Source organism: Terrapene carolina, unplaced genomic scaffold, assembly GCF_002925995.2.
Source record: "Terrapene carolina triunguis isolate 2854851 unplaced genomic scaffold, T_m_triunguis-2.0 Scaffold132, whole genome shotgun sequence".
Taxonomy (NCBI): domain Eukaryota; kingdom Metazoa; phylum Chordata; order Testudines; family Emydidae; genus Terrapene; species Terrapene triunguis.
In genome coordinates, this window is record NW_020664483.1 from 10,826,836 (window position 1) to 10,844,300 (window position 17,465).

Genomic DNA, 17,465 nt, shown 5'->3' on the forward strand with positions numbered 1-17,465 from the left:
AAGGAGGTTACCAGATTGCTGATTTATCTGCCTGGAAAATGGAATCATTTGATCCATCTGGCAAAGCAGGACTTGGAGAATAATATAGCCCTTTCCTGAGACTGCCAAATACCACAAGAAAAGCATTAAACTTCCTTCCCAGTTTAGAATGGTTTAGAAACGAATGTCCAGACCACATCCCAAGAATAAAAATGTATTTCTAAGTAGTCAGAAAGCTTATGACTATAGAAGGAAAAAGAAATGGTCTTCTTTAGGTATCACTATTATAATCTGGACAGAGTCAAGAGCTGATCTGCAGACCACTTCACCTACGTAATTGAAAATATGGATCCACAAATGAAGTAAATGAACCACAATATTGTTTTGTCACTTAACCGTCCCAAAATGAAAGCCATGAAAAAAAAAAAAAAAAAAAAGGGGGGGGGGGGGGGGTTGGAGATACTGTTTTACCGGGGACTTCACTGAGGAATAAGGGTCTGCAAAGATGGAAGGATTGGCTCCTGGGGATCTCCACTGAGAAGGTTGTGAACAAGATGTTTGCAAATTATTGAAAACAAAATGTGCAAATTCCTTAAGTCTTCAATCAGGTTTTAAAACAACATATGCTAGGCTAGATGTCCTTCAATCTTATTTAAATTTTGCTAGAATGGGGGACAATAACAGCCCAAACTAGAAAAATACCTTTATTAGACCTGAAGTGCGAGTAGAGGAAAAAGGAAAACATTTCTCCATTCTAGGGAATCCAAACCAGCAAATTCATTTCATGTAGCGAGATGAAGGAAGAATCTTGATATATGCCTTGTCAATGTGAAACCCTTGTTGCAAGTAGCTGAAAGGAATGTCTGATAGAAATATTCTGACAAGGATATAGAGAACCATCAGTAAACACCTTGGAGGGCTTTTCCATACCTAAAGGAAGAGTAGACCAAAATGAGGAAGTCTTATGTAAAACAGGATGCATCCTCCAGGGACTCCTCAGAGGAGACTGCCTAATAGCATGACTGATATCAGATTGTTTTGTTTTGTTTTGTCTAAGCTCTAAAGATAAAAAATACTTAATGTTTTCCCAGAGACCTTGGGGGTTATCCTGCATCACTAGGTAGATTTAATCTCACTTCTCAAAAGACAAAGTATTAAGGGATGGGACCATTATTACTACCTAAAGATATTCAGTATAAAGAACTGCAGAGCTCTAGTTTGCCAGGTGTAGTGCATACTTTTGTGCATGGCATGAGGCAGGAATACCTCATTCAAAGAACACATTAACCAAGAATACAGAATGAGCCATATACACCCCCTTCACAGATCATATGGAACGAAAAACGCTATCTCACTCCATATAATCCTTCCAACAACATATGGCTGGGATTCTCTGCAGTTTAGGAGATTACACTTAATTTTATTTAGGATGAAAACTAGTAATTTTTAAAGTTTTGTTTTAATGCCTGTTTAATATTCACATTTTCACTCTTCCCAAAGGATGACTATTTCAAATTAAATGAAAAATGTGAAGCTGGGAAGTATTTGAAAATGATATTAAGAAAATGATTGTAGTCTGCCACATGTATAAAGTCTAAAACACAGAAATCTTCTATGGGAGTGTGTAAAACTTTGAGGGATGGCAAACTCTGCCTAAGGTAATTATTGCTTGAATCCAATATGACTGTAGGAAAACAGATGAACAGACACTTCAATACAATCCATCATTTTGTGCCTAAAAGAAACAGTGCTTAAAAAATTGGAACCAAATCTAATTGATTTGTTCTGGTATTGGATTTATGTTTAAATGATTATGCTTCAAAGATAACTGAATCATTCACAAAATATGCTTGCTACAACTGTGTGTGAAAAGTTGTGCCAAAGCTTAAATTTTTAAATTAATTCAAATCTCAGACTTTCCATTTAAAGTCTTCCTACATTAGTCTCTTATAATTTTCTTTTTATTTTAAACATCTGGTTATTAAGATGCTTTTACAAAAAGCATCCTACAGGACAATAATAGATCTTAGATAACAGCAAGGCTTGGCAATAGAAATATAGGAACAAAACTAATTCTGAACTAGTCAGGAAATCTTAAAAGTAACATGATGACTGAAAACTGTCATAGTTCCATTGTTGGAGCTATGAAAACCATTTTTCCATATGCTCAGAGCATGCATCATCCCCACCGCTTCTACATGCAAAAACACTGTGCAGGGACCATCCCTCAAAAATGATGGAGCATTCTCCATCCTACAAGGCAGGACTCCCTCTGTAATTGCTCCTCCTGGCACCTGGGGGCTACTATGGTACCAGGCACTAGAACTCAGAGCAGACAGATAATATCTCCTATACACCCCGTAGTTCCACTGGTGGTGCCCAGTCAACATGAAGGAGGAAACAACCTAATGCAACAGGACAATGAGGAGAAGGAGAACAGGAACAAAAGCCTGGAAGCAGATGGATAGGAGCGGGGGGGGGGGGGGGGCAGAGCTAGGAGGCAGATGGATAGGAAAAGAGGACGCTGGGGCAGAAGTGTTGATAACCACTAGATATGCTTCCTTCCAGGATTTAAAATTAAAAAAAGAATTCCAAAGTCTCAACAGTCCACTTTTATCAGCAAATAGCTTTGAAACCCATGGGCAAAGTAAGTGCCTCATCCCTTCTAGTGGTCCACAGACAAAATAGAAGTCTACTACTGCTATCAGTTACTTCATTAGCTCAAATAGTAGAGAAACTGTGCTGTGTTTCTAAAGATCCCAACTCTGTTGATGACCCAAGTGGGTGTTAATATGGGTTTTTTGGGATTTTTTTAAGTTAATTGCATCCAAAAACCTGTATTAAAACATTCAAGATTGTAAAGTCAAGCGCTCAAAGTGATGAAATGCCGGTGTAATCGTAATTTGACCCTCTTGTGCATCATTCAGCGCACAGGATGGATAGTTCTCAGGGTATAAATCAGGGCTATATAGTGAATGAGACTGTCGTCTATAGGATCCCTGCTTCATTTGTTGCAGAAGTTGGAAGATGTGCAGTGAATGAAGCAAGGGACTGCAGGAAGAAAAAAAGATGGCCGTATGGTTAAAGCAGTTGAATGCCCGTTGGAGAACTGGATTCTATCCCTGTAGTGCCAGGCAAGTCACGTAAACCAATATTGCTGCAGCTAACCACTAACTGTGTTCCTCATTTTCTGGGTGCCCAATCTGAGACACCTGGAGTCAGATTTGCACAAGTGCTGAGTGCTCACAACGGCAACTGAAGTCTACAGGACCTGGGTGTTGAACATAAAGGGCTATCTTGTGACAGAACAACAGGAAAGCCCATGAGGAACTCAGTATTTTATTTAGTGCAGGGTTTAGATGGTGTGTGTTAAATAAGGCTTGTGGGCACAGACTGAATGAGGATCAAACAAAATACTGCATATCCACCTATTCACTGAGCACCATTCATCTTGTGCACTGAATGAGGCAAGAAAGACAGTATGCGATTATGTAATTAAAGACTAGCATAATACATATCAAGAAAGGCCAGACCGAATGTTAATCTTGTATAATACATGGTTCAGAGCCCTGTAACTGTGCCTTGCAAAGGATCCTTCTTACTCTTCCTGTCTTACCAATTTTCCACAGACAGCTTCAGCTTCTTTGCTTCAAAGTAACTAGAGAGCTCTCCCCTTTGGTGTCAGTCTCATTAATTCCTCTATCCCTACAGGTACTCTTTTTCACCCTCAAAACAGCTTTCCCTAGTGCTCCAGCGAAGGGTTAACTCAAAATTCATAGTTATAAAGTCACCATATTAATTTATTTGGATTTTTGTAATTATCAGAAATAACTCACGTGTTTTTTACAAGATAATTTTCTACATGGAACTAACGATATTACAACCCATGTACCACAGCTCAGTTACCTGTTAAGGATTTTAGAATTCTATGTGTATGCATAGAGATGTTTCAAAAATACAATTTTAAAAACAAAATGGGTAGCTTTAGCTACTTAAAAAACAATGCCTTGTCTATATTCTATAGATAGAACACGTTCAAGCAGTTTCCATTGTGGTTTCTAACACTCCTGGGTCTGAAGGTCGTAACAACATAAAATCTTTGTGAAAATGATGTAATAGTTACCGATACATAAAAATGTTCAGCTCATTTGGATGCTTGATGCCCCAATGAATTAAAAGGCATTCATGATGTAGCAACTACATGTATGCACATACTGACACTCTGTGGATAGTGGAATTATAACATGATCATTCAGATGCACCATTAAGCCCTTCATCTTAATTAACTATAGGTAGTGATGTACATTATTAAAGGTAAACATAGGGAGAATTTATGTCAGAGTAATTGAAATTATATCAAACACAAGGAAAATTCATGGACATTTTCTGTATTTACCAACTTATACTTTCAAAAGAAGACCTTTACTTGTGCATTTATTATTTTATACTTCAGAAACTTCTCTCAGGCAATGAATTCAGATTATGGGCGAAAAAGCAATATAATAGAGGTTGCACTTATTAAGCAGAAATGATTCCAGAGTGTATTCAGACTCGCATCTGAATCTCTGAGTTACAAAAATAAATTTTGCTATTTATTATTTCTGCTTGTATTCCTATATACTAATACAACTATGGAAGAGGGAGATGGATTCTACTCTGACTCACACATTGTCAACAGAATTATTAAGTTACTATTACTGAGTCAGGTCCTATCTTCATTTATATTCAATGGGACTGCACAAGTGTAAGCAGAACAGAAACCGGCCTGCAAAGTCTAGTTCTGGTGATGATGCAAAAGGCAGAAAACACAACTTGGTTTTTAAATGTCATGTTGAGTTTTGCAGGGCTGACTTATAGTAACATTGTCTTTTTACTTGCAAAATGAGAAAATAATCTGATCTGGAAAGTCACTAACAAGAAGTCTAAGAACCCCACACAATGCCTTTTTTTAGCAGCTTCTCATATTACGGACTCCCTTTAAGCTATTGCTCTTTTCCCACTTACAGTTTCATTGGAGGTTCAGGCTTCTTTCAATATCCATCCTCCTGTGGTCCCAGAAATCTTAGTGTTTTACAAGATAATTTTTTTGTCTCCTCCATTTCAAGTTCCTGAAATCCCTGTACTACCCTTCTAGTTGCTTAAGGAAACCTTGAATTTCCTTATCTTCCATAAATTCACAATTTCTGCCTTAATTAAAATTTGTCTCTCTACACCGCTCAGATTAGGGTGGGAGGTATAATTTTAAGAGATTTACACGATGACAGAAAAGCCAGGTTACTTTTAAGGGGGATTAAAGGCAGGTTCATAGTACACTCAGTCAGTTTGCAACATTACTGTAGGGTTTTTTCTTTCTGCATTGAAGCAGAAATCTTAAGTTAGTTGAACCACATTATAAAATTTATTTATCAAGTACTGATAGCCTCACCTGTGCCAGGACTACTTCCTACATTCCAAACCTCTGATCAGCTTTTTAAACAGCTTTCATTTTCTCCTTAAAACTACCAACTGTCAAAATATTTCTTACCACCCTCAAAATTATATTGGTTTGAGATGCAGGCCATAAATAGTTATATTCTACCCTGGACCAGTGACTTTTAAGGTTTAATATTTTACTATCCAGACTGGCTAAAAGTTGTTGCTAAACATTAATAAAATAATGGATATTCGGAGGGAAAAATCAGCATTATAGCAAACAAGATTTTTTTTATTCTTCCCAAATTTTAGAATATGGAAAAAGATACCATATTTTCCATTTTCAAATGCGTGAAAAAGTTATGATTCTAAGGCATACAAAGCTATTTGAGAAAAATCTACAAGAAGAATGAAACAGCAAACACGTAAGAAAAACTGGCAAGAGGCACAAACTAGACAAACACTACAGCTGAGGAATTGTGCTCAATCATTGTTTACTTCCATTTTCCTCACTATAACCCATCTGGATTTTTAATGCTAAGAAATAATAAAACACTGTTCATAGTTTCGATTGCTACAAATCCCATGCTTCATGCTATACCTCAATAAACGGGCCAGTAAAAATACTGCAAATTTTTCCAAGCGAGAAAAGAAAAAAGAAACCGCTGAAGTGCCAGATAAATTTACCTGGAACCCATTTAATCTCCATTTCCATATCATTTTCTTCCCGTTTCTTCTCTTTTTCTTGGATACTCTGCAAGAGTTCTCTGTATCTGGCAATTTGTTCTTCATCATCCTTCTGGCTTTTCTTGGGTTTGTCATCTTCTGTTTCCTGGGCTACATCACCACCTAAAAAAAAGACAAACACTAAAGCTATTGTGGAAAATCTCAGGAGATTATGAATGAATAATTGAAGGCAACACAGATAAGATAAGCAAATGATTTCTGGTAGAACAGTCTGGACAATCCTTCTCATCACTATGAATCAATTCCTTGCTTTAAAAGACCATATAAGAAAAACTGAGAGGATACGGGAAAACTGGATGGCAGAAGGAACTAATGATAGGGTGCAGAGTTCTTCACTCCTATCATCGATCACTAGTTTCTGAAACCATCACAACATATTATTAACTATAAAAATCAATACTTAGTAGTGGTAAAGCACTTTGAAAATGTAAAATGCAGTATAAATGCTAACTAAACAATCACCACAATATTCCTGTGAGGCAGATAAATACTAATGCCTACTTTCTTAACTTCTGTTTGTCTCCTCCATTTTAAATGACATGCCCAGAGCTACAGAAGGGAGCCAGAACTGGAAGTCAGGAGTTCCTAGCGTATAGCTCTTTGCTCAATTCACTACATCAGTGACTTCAAGACACTGACAGGTCAGGGAGCCAAAAGCAACGTACCTATTTTGCCCGACATGTGCTTATACAAATATGCAAGAATAGGAAACAAATATATACGTTCTAGAACTTCATAGGTTTAAAGTGAGCCTTTCCCCATATGCAACATACAGCAGGTCAAATGCGCTGTGTGATTTGTCACACTTCCCTGGTCACACTCCTCCACGCCACACATTTTGGGACTCTGTGGTGCCATTATTACTTAGCCAGGATGTGGCATTGTGTGCTCAGAGTCTCTCCTTGAAATTTTACATGGCATTGGCTACTAATTTTTAGCAGCAGGCTTTCCCCATCTCGGTTTGCAGACTCTAGCCATCTGAGTGCTGAAATGTATTGTGCAGGAAGTGTTAGTTGTGATTGCTGAATGGGCATAAGTACTGTAATGGTATTGTGGGGGATTATTTTGTACAGAGTGTACCAAAAGAGTTACAATTCGATTTATGATTTTTAGAAAACCCTGTGAGATTTTAGACATCCACAACATTTTTAAAACGCTGCAGTTACTTGTGCAGTGACTTTGATAATAATACACCTCTACCCCGATAGAACGCTGTCCTCGGGAGCCAAAAAAATCTTACCGCGTTATAGGTGAAACCGCGTTATATCGAACTTGCTTTGATCCGCCGGAGAGCGCTGCTTTACCGCATTATATCCAAATTCGTGTTATATTGGAGTAGAGATGTATATGGAGATATACCTATCGCATAGAACTGGAAGGGACCCCAAAAGGTCATTGAGTCCAGCCCCTTGCCTTCACTAGCAGGACCAAGTACTGATTTTCCCCCAGATCCCTAACTGGCCCCCTCAAGGATTGAACTCACAATCCTGGGTTTAGCAGGCCAATGCTCAAACCACTGAGCTATCCCCTCCCCCTTTAAGCTGCACTTCCCTGCAGAGGCAAATCTGATGGGTAGCATGGTCAATATTTGCAGATTAGCATCACTGTCTGCCTGCTATTCAAGTGGAAGGGTTAACACACAGGATACAGGGATGCAGCAGCTTTACTTTAAGGCTAGAGATCGTGAAACTGATGCTGTTGCTCTACTCTTCTACTGTTCACACCAAGAAGTGTTGTTCCCCAGGTTGGAAGGACTGCAGGCAAAGCAGACCCTTAACTTGGCTGCTGTTTTCCACTTTGTCTAGAAGCAGCTAGAAACTAAGGGACATTCCCTCTGGAAAGGGGCCAGGAGAGGGGTGTCTGCTTAGGAAGCAAGGGAAATTGTGTGCGCGCCTGGAGCCCTGAATTCAGGGGAGGGAAGGCAAATTCTTACTTGGGGGCATGGAGGATGGACAACTCTATTGTGTTGAAAGAGAGTGTCCTCATGGTCAAAGAGGCTGCCTTTAAATTTTACATTGGTTACTGATTTTTAGCACTAGGCCTATGTCTGAGAGACTCATTCATGAGTCAATTCTCTTCCAGTACTTGGTTCTGCTGATGAAGGTAAACTTTAGTATCCAAACCAATGTCAAAATCTGAATTCTGAGTGTTTTGGTTTTGTTGATTTTTCAAAGAATGTTACCCAAGAAGGTAAAATTAAACGGTCATGGTAATGGAAGAGACTTTCCACTTTCAAATGGCAAAGAATTGTGTTTTCTTTGCTCAGAGTGCACAGTTTCTAAAACAGTCAATGTTCAACATCACTTTCAAACAATCTGTAAGACTCTTAGTTAGCTTAGAGAACAAAAAACATTTGACAAAAGCTGTTGGGAGGCCAGAATCAGCTGAATGTGTGTGCGAAGTCTGTTCATAGTTCAAACGGTCTTGCTGCTCGTTTTCAAGTGTCTTATCATGCTGTGCAGTACAGCATGATAAACCACTTTCTGATTGTGATTAAGGAGACAATGTTTTTTGTGCCAATAGTTTGTTCAAAGATTTTAGACCAAAAGTGAAATAAAGAATTGCCTTGCACAGAAAGACAATTAAAGACAAAGTTCTAACATATGAATGAAAATAAGTAAGCAATTGAAAATTGGACTAAAAAACTGTAGATATATTCTGATTTTGTTTAGATGACAGTACCAATGTAAATTCTTTTGTACGATTGGCCATTATTGTGTGGAATTGATTCATCTGTTGATATAGGCAGGAACGTCAAAGAAAGAGAATTCCAGAGAAGTGGTTCAAGTTGTGAATTCTATCATTTTAAGAGCTCTTAACTAAGCAAGTTAAACATTTAGAAGTAGAGAGTCTCAACATGCAGGACTGCTGATTTATAGCAGTGTCAGATGATTAAATTAAGGCCATATACTTGGAATCATGGAATCTTTGGAAGAAGTCAGTTTATTCTTAGATCAAAAGGGACAAGCTTATCCTGAACTGGCAATAGCAGAGTGACTCGATGCTTTTTGCTGGCCTCACTCAACCTGCCCATGAGCCAAATATAAAACTTCAAGATTCGGAATGACAGCAAACATCACGTTTGACACCAAAACTTATTAAAAAAAGCTGGAAACATTCAAGACTTGGATGACGGAAAGCTAAAATACTTCCCTTTGTTGAGAAAACATCTGGAAAATTCAGCAACTTTCATGGATATCCTGGGCAACATCATAGAAATTTACCAATCAGATACAATTGAGAAGTCACTGGAAACTTATGCAGGATAGTTTAAGTTCTGACAGATAGAAAAGAAGTTACAATTCAGACCGCCACACAAAAAGTGTTAAGGACTCTACTACACAGATCCTGAGTGGCTAGATTGAGAGGCAGCTCACTGCATTCCAGTAGAATGCTATCTGAAAAACAAAGTTTGTTGACTTCAATTCTGAGCTGGCAAATACTGAGCATGGAAGGACTGAAGAAAAACTCCTGAAAACAGTTTTTGAGAGCTTGGAAAACACTGCCAGATTCTTCTTTTTTCCTATGAAAAACTAGCTGTAGCTTTGCTGATGACCCATTCGGTTCAACGTACTTGTGTTAACTATCTTCAACAATTAACTGCCAACTCTGACATCAGAACTTAACTATCAGATTATATAGGTAGAACTCACAACACTGTAAAGAAAATACAAGCCTTTAATGAATAGCTGACTGCCAAAATGCAACAGCAGGAATCCCGTGACCGCTAGCTCTTCCCCTCTGGTATGTCATGTGATGAAAATACTACGTTTGCAATTTCTTGGCATGTAATGCACAAAATGTTTGCCATCACAGCACTAGACCTCACGTCCCATCCCTCACAGATACCTGATTGGTGTCCAAAGTGAAATAATTTAATTAGGGCCCTATGAAATCTGCCTTAACGAGAATGCAGACAGAATCAAAATATTAATGCGGAATCCTGCTCTCCCCCCGCACTAGGACCGCAGCGGCAGGCAGACAGGATGGGCTGCACGGGTTAACTAGTGCAGCCCCACTTAAAAGTCAAGTTGCTGTGGATCTGGAGCCTTCTGCTCTGCTGTCCTGCACAGAGTCAGGGGTGGGGGAGGTGAGGGTGGGCTGATGTCAGTGTCCCCTTTCCCCCGCTGGTGTACCTGCTCTCCGCTGAGCTGCAGTGGGCGGACAGGAGAACACCTGCCTGTGCACCAGCCTCTGGCTCAGGAGTGGTTGCTACTGGCTGAACAAGTGTTCAGGCCGGTGAATGCTCTGCTTAAAGAGACAACATGCTGACACAACACACACACACTCCCCTGTGACACTCTGTACTTCGAAGTAGCACCCTGGAATAGGGTGACCAGACAGCAAGTGTGAAAAATCGGGACGGGGGTGGGGGGGTAATAGGAGCCTATATAAGAAAAAGACCCAAAAATCGGGACTGTCCCTATAAAATCGGGACATCTGGTCACCCTACCCTGGAACCTCCATATTCACCACTGTCATCATGATTATGATATGTTTTGTACAAAGTATGCCTTCTGAAGTATCATTTTAAAAGTCTTGATCTACTGAATATTAATATCCTGCTGAATTGGATGTACTACCTTTGTATGTGAAGTTACAAAGTATTGCTTTCTGTGTTACTGAAACATGTTAGGAGAAGCCCACAGCCAGCCTTTCAGCAACAAAGGAGGGCCAGACAGGCGTTAATGGCCCATTAAGAAAAGAATCCACTATCCCAGAGACTTCTCAGAGAAGGCATATACACCATGGAGGCAGATTAACCCATAACACAGCAAGGATCTTTCTAGCAGCTGGCCTCTCTCCCTCCCTGCCCACACCATCTCAACAGCTGGAAGACTATCTGGAGACAAAGACTTGGAACCAGAGAGATTGGTCCAATGATGGAAGGGATCCAGTCTGTGTATTGAGGAACTGTAAGCTGTCTAACATCTGTTAATGTTAGAAACTGTTTGATTCAAATCTTGCTTAGTCTGTTAAAGTTAGAATTTAAACTGTGCATTTATTTTTCTTTCTTAGGTACCCCCAACTTAGATCTCTATGCCTGCTATTTATAATCATTTAAAATTTATCTGTCTGTAGTTAATAAATCTGTTTTATTTTTTATCTAAAACTGTGTGTTTTTGTTTGAAGTGCTTGGGGAATCTCAGCTCAGGTTAACAAGAGCTATCGCACGTCCACTACCCTTTTGTCAGAGTGGTGAACTAAGAAATGAGCTTACACCAGTCAGGCTTCTGACCAGTGCAAGTCAGTAAGGTTCTGGGGTGAAGTCCTGTCCCTCCACAGCCAGGGCGCTCCCAGCAGCACAGGGAAGATTGGACACAACTCCACAAGTCTCCTACAACTGCAGGAACCTCTGGGGCTGCTGCCCAGTCCCAGAGAGTGTCCTGAAGCAGAGGGAGGCACCCGGAGGTGGGTCTGGTCTCCCCCCAGTCTTCCCCCAGAGCGGCTGTGCAGGAAATGGACAAGTCCTGTCCCTCCCCTGCCCAGCAGGAGCTAGGCGCCCTCTTTGCTGAGGCACTCCTAGGAACAAGGGGGCATCGGATTTCACGGGGAAGGGCTTGGTTCACGGTCCGTGATGCATTTCACGGCCAGGAAATTGGTAGGGCCCTAAAAATAACACATAAAAGGTCATATCTTGTCATTCTTCTGCATGAAGCTCTACTGAAATGAAAGTTCTCCTGAACTCAGTGACCATTTTGAACAACAAGAGATGGACACATATGTCCCAAAAGTAAGTCTCCTTGGTTCATGGACCCTGTTCATAACTTAAAATACCCTTAATTCAGAAAGAAAAAAAGTAGGGAACAAGAGAATCAATTTGAGATTATCAGATGCAAGGACCTAAGGCAAGCCTTACCAGAAGAGGTTCAGGTCCAAATATATGGTATACCTTTTCAAAAAACCCTTTGTTAAGAAGGGTTTATAAACCACCAAAATACAAACTCCTAAATACAAGTGCTCACATCCCTCCTTACAATGGAATAGTGAAAAACATTTTTGTTATGGACTGGCTCCACCTTGTCTTGTATTGCATTTAGATTAAAAACTAATAAATGCCTAGTAGTTTAGTCTATAGATTTTTGTCTGAACTTATTATAGGAGTTAGTAGTGAACCTTATATTTAGGCTAACACGTTCCATTTACAAAGAGTCCTGCAAACTTTTTTTGTTTTGTTGCAAAGCTCTAATGCCTTTATTGTTTGCAGCAAGCCTCTGTAATTTCACAGGGAAACTCAGGTTAGAAAAGTGCCATTCCTTTGTCTGATGTAATTCCATTTAGGTTCAGCTGATTTATAAACTGGTAAAGTCATTAATTCCCATCACTTGCTTTGCCTCTGGAAGATGTTGGCAGCATGCCAAAATAACTGAACATGACCATTCTAAAGAGGTGAGCCCACACTACTACTGTCAAAGCAGCAGGAACAGCAGCACACCGGACTGTGTACGCCTGGGAGCTGCTAGGGCAACCCTAGTAGATCTAGTGGTAGGGAGCCAACATAAATAACCTCCTCTTTAATACAGTTCAGAAATATACATTGTCAAATGACACATTAATCCAATTTTGTTGTATATCATTGTCCAGTTGAATCTAGCAAGTATTGAAGGAAAAAGTTTAAATACATACAAATGTGTGTATATGTTCTTTTGCAACTGCTCATTTATAAAAAGTTGGGTGTACTGTATTTTAATTTATGACAAAACCCCATTTATAACTTCAGTATTTCTAAAAGTAAAAATAGAATTTAAATGTTACCCTCAAATTTAAAGGGCTAGACAAAGTTTATTGATTCATAAGGATTTTCAAGCTGAAAATAGGTAGAGAAAGGAAATTGTCTGGATTTTATTTTTTAAATATAATTATCAATAAAATTAAAATTTGTAGATTAAAAAGAGTTGCATTCACTCTTCAGTGCTACTGATAACCATCATCTATATTTGCGCACATCTGTCATTGGTGATAGAGCACAAAACAGATCCTTTGCCTCCATCATATTAGGCACGAATACTGCAGTAGACTCCATTCCCTGTGCAGATCCCTGCTGTAGTCAATGGGCTCTCCACAGAAGTCCACCCATGCAGAGACTTATGCGTACAATATGGGATTAGGCTCATAACTTCTTTCTATGGTAGTCTGTTTTGGTCTATTAATTAGTTTGAAAGAATTAAGCAGGAGGATGAGAGGACAAGAGAATATTTTCTTATCTCTAGTGAGGTATTATAAAATGACAGAACTAAAATTAACTACACAAATCACATGGTTATGTCAACTCCAGTTCTCTCGTAACCGCAGCCATTTTACATGCTCAGACACATTAACTAAAAGCGAGACCACCACGTAGTCAGGAATAGTTTGGCCTTTGCCTAAACAGACAAAACAGCTGCAGTGTTGCTAATAAGGATAGATAAAATGACAGGTTCATGACCTTGGACCTGCATGTCTATGACTGAGTTTTGTTTTGTTTTTTTTAACTTGGAGTTGCTTTGCTGATAAGTAGAATTAGGAGTTATTTGCTGATGTTAGGGAAATTGTTAGTCCACTAGGGGTTACTATGAGTTATGTGTTTTCTTCTGAGCAACCTATAAAAGAGATTAATTAGAGTGTGTAATTTGGAGAAGTTCGGAAAGAGATTTCAACCAGTTAAGAGACTGACATCCAACTCCCCAGCAGTAAGGAGGAAGGCTGGCCACCAGAAACCTGCTGCTGACCACCTGATACCATTTCAGATTTTGGGTAACTATATTTGGGGTATTTCAGATGTGTGCTTTAGACTCAATAAAAACAAGGCTTTTTGGGTACCAATCACTTATCAGATGGAGGAGCTGTGTCCCCACTGATTTATGTTTTGAAACCACCTGGAAAACAAAAGACTAGTTACCATAGTTTTGGGTTCACAAAACTGTGTAACAGTTTGCCTAATTTGGAATGTCCTTAAAAATACCCAAACTGATCATTGTGGTTCCTGCCCAAAATAGCAATTAAGCGCTAGATTTTAACTCACAGTACAAAGGCTTAGTGACTGGAACAAATTACCTCAAATAAAGAAAAATACAGAAGCAAAATAATGGAGATATTTTGTGCTATGAACCACAACATACCAGGTCACTGAAATGCTTGACATTACATAAGTGTTTTATGACAGCACTGCCAACAGCCATGGGAGACATTTTTACTTTAAAAATTCCATATAAAAGCAGACTAGGATGGGGTAAAAGAAACACTATTTATAAATAAAATACTTTTATAAGTTAAAAAATATAAAATAAAAAAGTGCCTAACATTCTTTCCACCCTATCACACTTTTACATTTCCATTCAAACAGCTGAAATTCATTTTTTCTGTTTGTGCTTAGTGCCACAATAATAATATGGGATACATGACAGGATTCCATCCAACAAGTCAATGAATAAAACATCAGGAACATGTTAAAGAAATAGCAATGTATTTCTTTCTTTTAAAAGCTTATTGTTAAAAACAGAATTAGAAGCAAGACCTTTCCATGTTGAAAATGTACTGGCAAGTGTGATGACAGTTCAATTTTTTCCCCCGCTCCAGTAACAGAACTTTTTGAAACTCTAAGATATTGGGTCATTCACTGTGAAGGTCCATTTCCACCATCACCCCCACCATATGCACTACCTCTCACTGCACACCTGGAATCTTTCAAGAAAAATTAGACTATTTGTTAAATAACTAACTTGCCCTTCCCCTACTGCTCTGAGACACCTGAGTAAAGTTTCTACAGACAAAGAAAAGAAAGGTCTTAGCAATGTGTTTTAAAAATTCATTCGTAAATAAAATGAGGACTAAATGGGCATTATTCTTAGCAAGATATTGCCAAGCAGGGGTTGCTGCCAGATGAATTCCCTTGGCTCTGAGTAAAAGACCTGGAGCAATTCCTTGAAACAAGATGGAAAGATCTCTCCTGTATGTTCCTGTAACTCATCTCTGATTATTAGCTTCCTTTAATACAGTGCAAGTGTCCCAGATCAGTTTTTAAAACTATTTGAAAGAACTGACCAAAGCTTCAAGACATTTTACATTCCTTCCAATTTACTTTATGACAGTGGTGGTAAGGTTACATAAAGTTCACATGGAGGGAGAGCAAATTAGGGAATTTAGGAATCTATAAATGACAACATGTTGACTAATATATACCAGAGGATTTACTAAAGTTACACTGCATTCTCCTTGCACCCCACAGAAAGCTGAGAGAACTGAAAACTGATTGAAAGACAGTATCACTACATTATGTCACTTACATGCAGGAGGGCCTAGTAACAAAAACCCAAAATATACAATCACAGCACTTTCATTTCATTAACTTTGAAAATATATTAAAAATACCCCTTGATGTTCAATTGAGCTAGTAATACAAGATAATACTCTCTAAAAGGTTTTGAAGAGGGCAAGTACATCCACAATTGTACAGTTTTAGAAGGCTAGGCTCCTGAAAGAACTGAAAGACACTGTACATCCAGCTCCTTTTTAAAAATATCAGAAAAAGCAGTAACTAACAATAACATCTCTTTTCCTTTAGTGAGGATTGAACATAGACTGCAACGAGGCTAGTGAATTCACTGCACACTTGAGAGAAATAATCTCACAATCAGATGGACTAGAAATAGTACAGATCTTGGTAAAGATTTTTCCTGCCTAACAATAACTGCAGCAATCAAATTCTCTGCTGGTGATTCAAACTTTATGGGAAGATAACTGACACTAAAAAGAATTAAAGTTACAAATTTGAATAGTTTGGGGTCATACTTAGTTATGATTTAGTGTACTTAAAATATAAAAAGTCTCATTAAGGAAAATATATGTGGACCTCTCAGTATTCAGGGAAAACTATTTTTTCTATCCAAAAATGTGATTCCAAAAAACAACTTTAGATCTGCACACTGATTCCCACCATGCTACCAGAAACCCTCTTACATGTGCTATAGATATAAATGAAGTATGGACTACTTTTAACTTTTAAACTTTTAAATCACTATTCATCCAAAGCATGTAGCCCTACTTCACCACCTATTAGCCAGAAATCCCCACATCTTCCCTCTTATCCTCTATATAAGGACCAGATAATCCACCCTCCTCAAGTTAATCACACAGCTGTGATCAGGAGACAAACACCTTTCTCCCACCCATCCACTATTCCAAAGCCACAAAAATCCAAAAACAATCTGCCCTGCTAACCACCTTAGTCATATTCCTACTCCAAGATAAAGACCTCACTTTCCAAACACAGACCACACATCTACCTTCATTCAATTCACTATACTCAGAGGCTGGAGTTTGTGGGGGGGGGAAGAAACCCATTCAAACCAGGCTAATAATTAAACTGTTCATCATAGAGAAGAGAAGCAGACAGCAAGTCTGTAGAGTGTAATACCAGTATTATAATTATAATACGCACGTTGTTACAATATGCCTGTTAAATGGATATTAGACAGTTTTTCAGGGGAAGAGAAGGTTGTTTCATGAATACACAATATTTTATACATTAATATTTATTTTAGAGATGTCATCTGTGTATGTTTGAATGTGTATGTTTGAATATGCATCTATATACTGAACTGTCCATTTCCATACTTGCAAATGCTCAGTCTTTCAGAAGGGAATTGCTTGTTTTGAAAGATTAACTGCAAAGTTCCTTATTATAAATACAAAATAGCAATCTTGATTTAAATAACGTTTGTCTATTAATTTCCATATTTAAAGAATGCAAGGCCAGTAGACATTCTAGGAATTAGACAGGGTCCCTAGCTTCCCCTCCTGCATCTCTGATTGAAACCCAGAAGTTCGAACTCCGCAAGACACCTGGTTCCCTAGACATATATTATTAATCTGTGGAGTTTCACAAGCTTTGCACGATTCTCACCACCCCACGAGCTACAGAGCTTTAGAACTTGAAATCCCAAATTTCTAGTCTTCCTTATCTTGCACTACCTTGTGGAGCTTTTCCTCAGCATCTTCTTGCCTTGCACAGACTTTATAAAGCACAAGTCACTGTACCAAATGATAAGCAGATTTTTGTAGTTGTCTTCACATTGACTAGAGCATAGGATAGCAATGTAACTATATACTGTTTCAAGTTTACAATCAAACTTTTTTTTTTAAATCCCACAAATGAAAAAAAGTTTGATATCTGAATATCATTTAAAAAATTTAAACATCTCCAAGTTATGGACATTTTAAAAAAAATGGATTTCAAGCTTGCCAAAGAAATCCTAAACTGTTCTGAAAGTAATCACAAAAAATACTTTTCCAGTGCAAACTTTTAAAGGGCATGAATTTAAACACTTCTAAGTTAAAACTACCAATAT

General features: G+C 38.5%; 1 protein-coding gene across 2 annotated transcripts in view; it reads right to left on the reverse strand.

The window, feature by feature from the left end:
- ESF1 (ESF1 nucleolar pre-rRNA processing protein homolog) overlaps positions 1–17,465 on the reverse strand; it is a 60,778-nt gene that overhangs the window by 25,206 nt on the left and 18,107 nt on the right. For both annotated transcript variants that reach the window (XM_024193844.2, XM_029911912.1), the window contains exon 9: positions 6,079–6,240. In XM_024193844.2, coding sequence (XP_024049612.1) covers positions 6,079–6,240 — 162 coding nt within the window. The remainder of the gene's footprint in view (positions 1–6,078; positions 6,241–17,465) is intronic.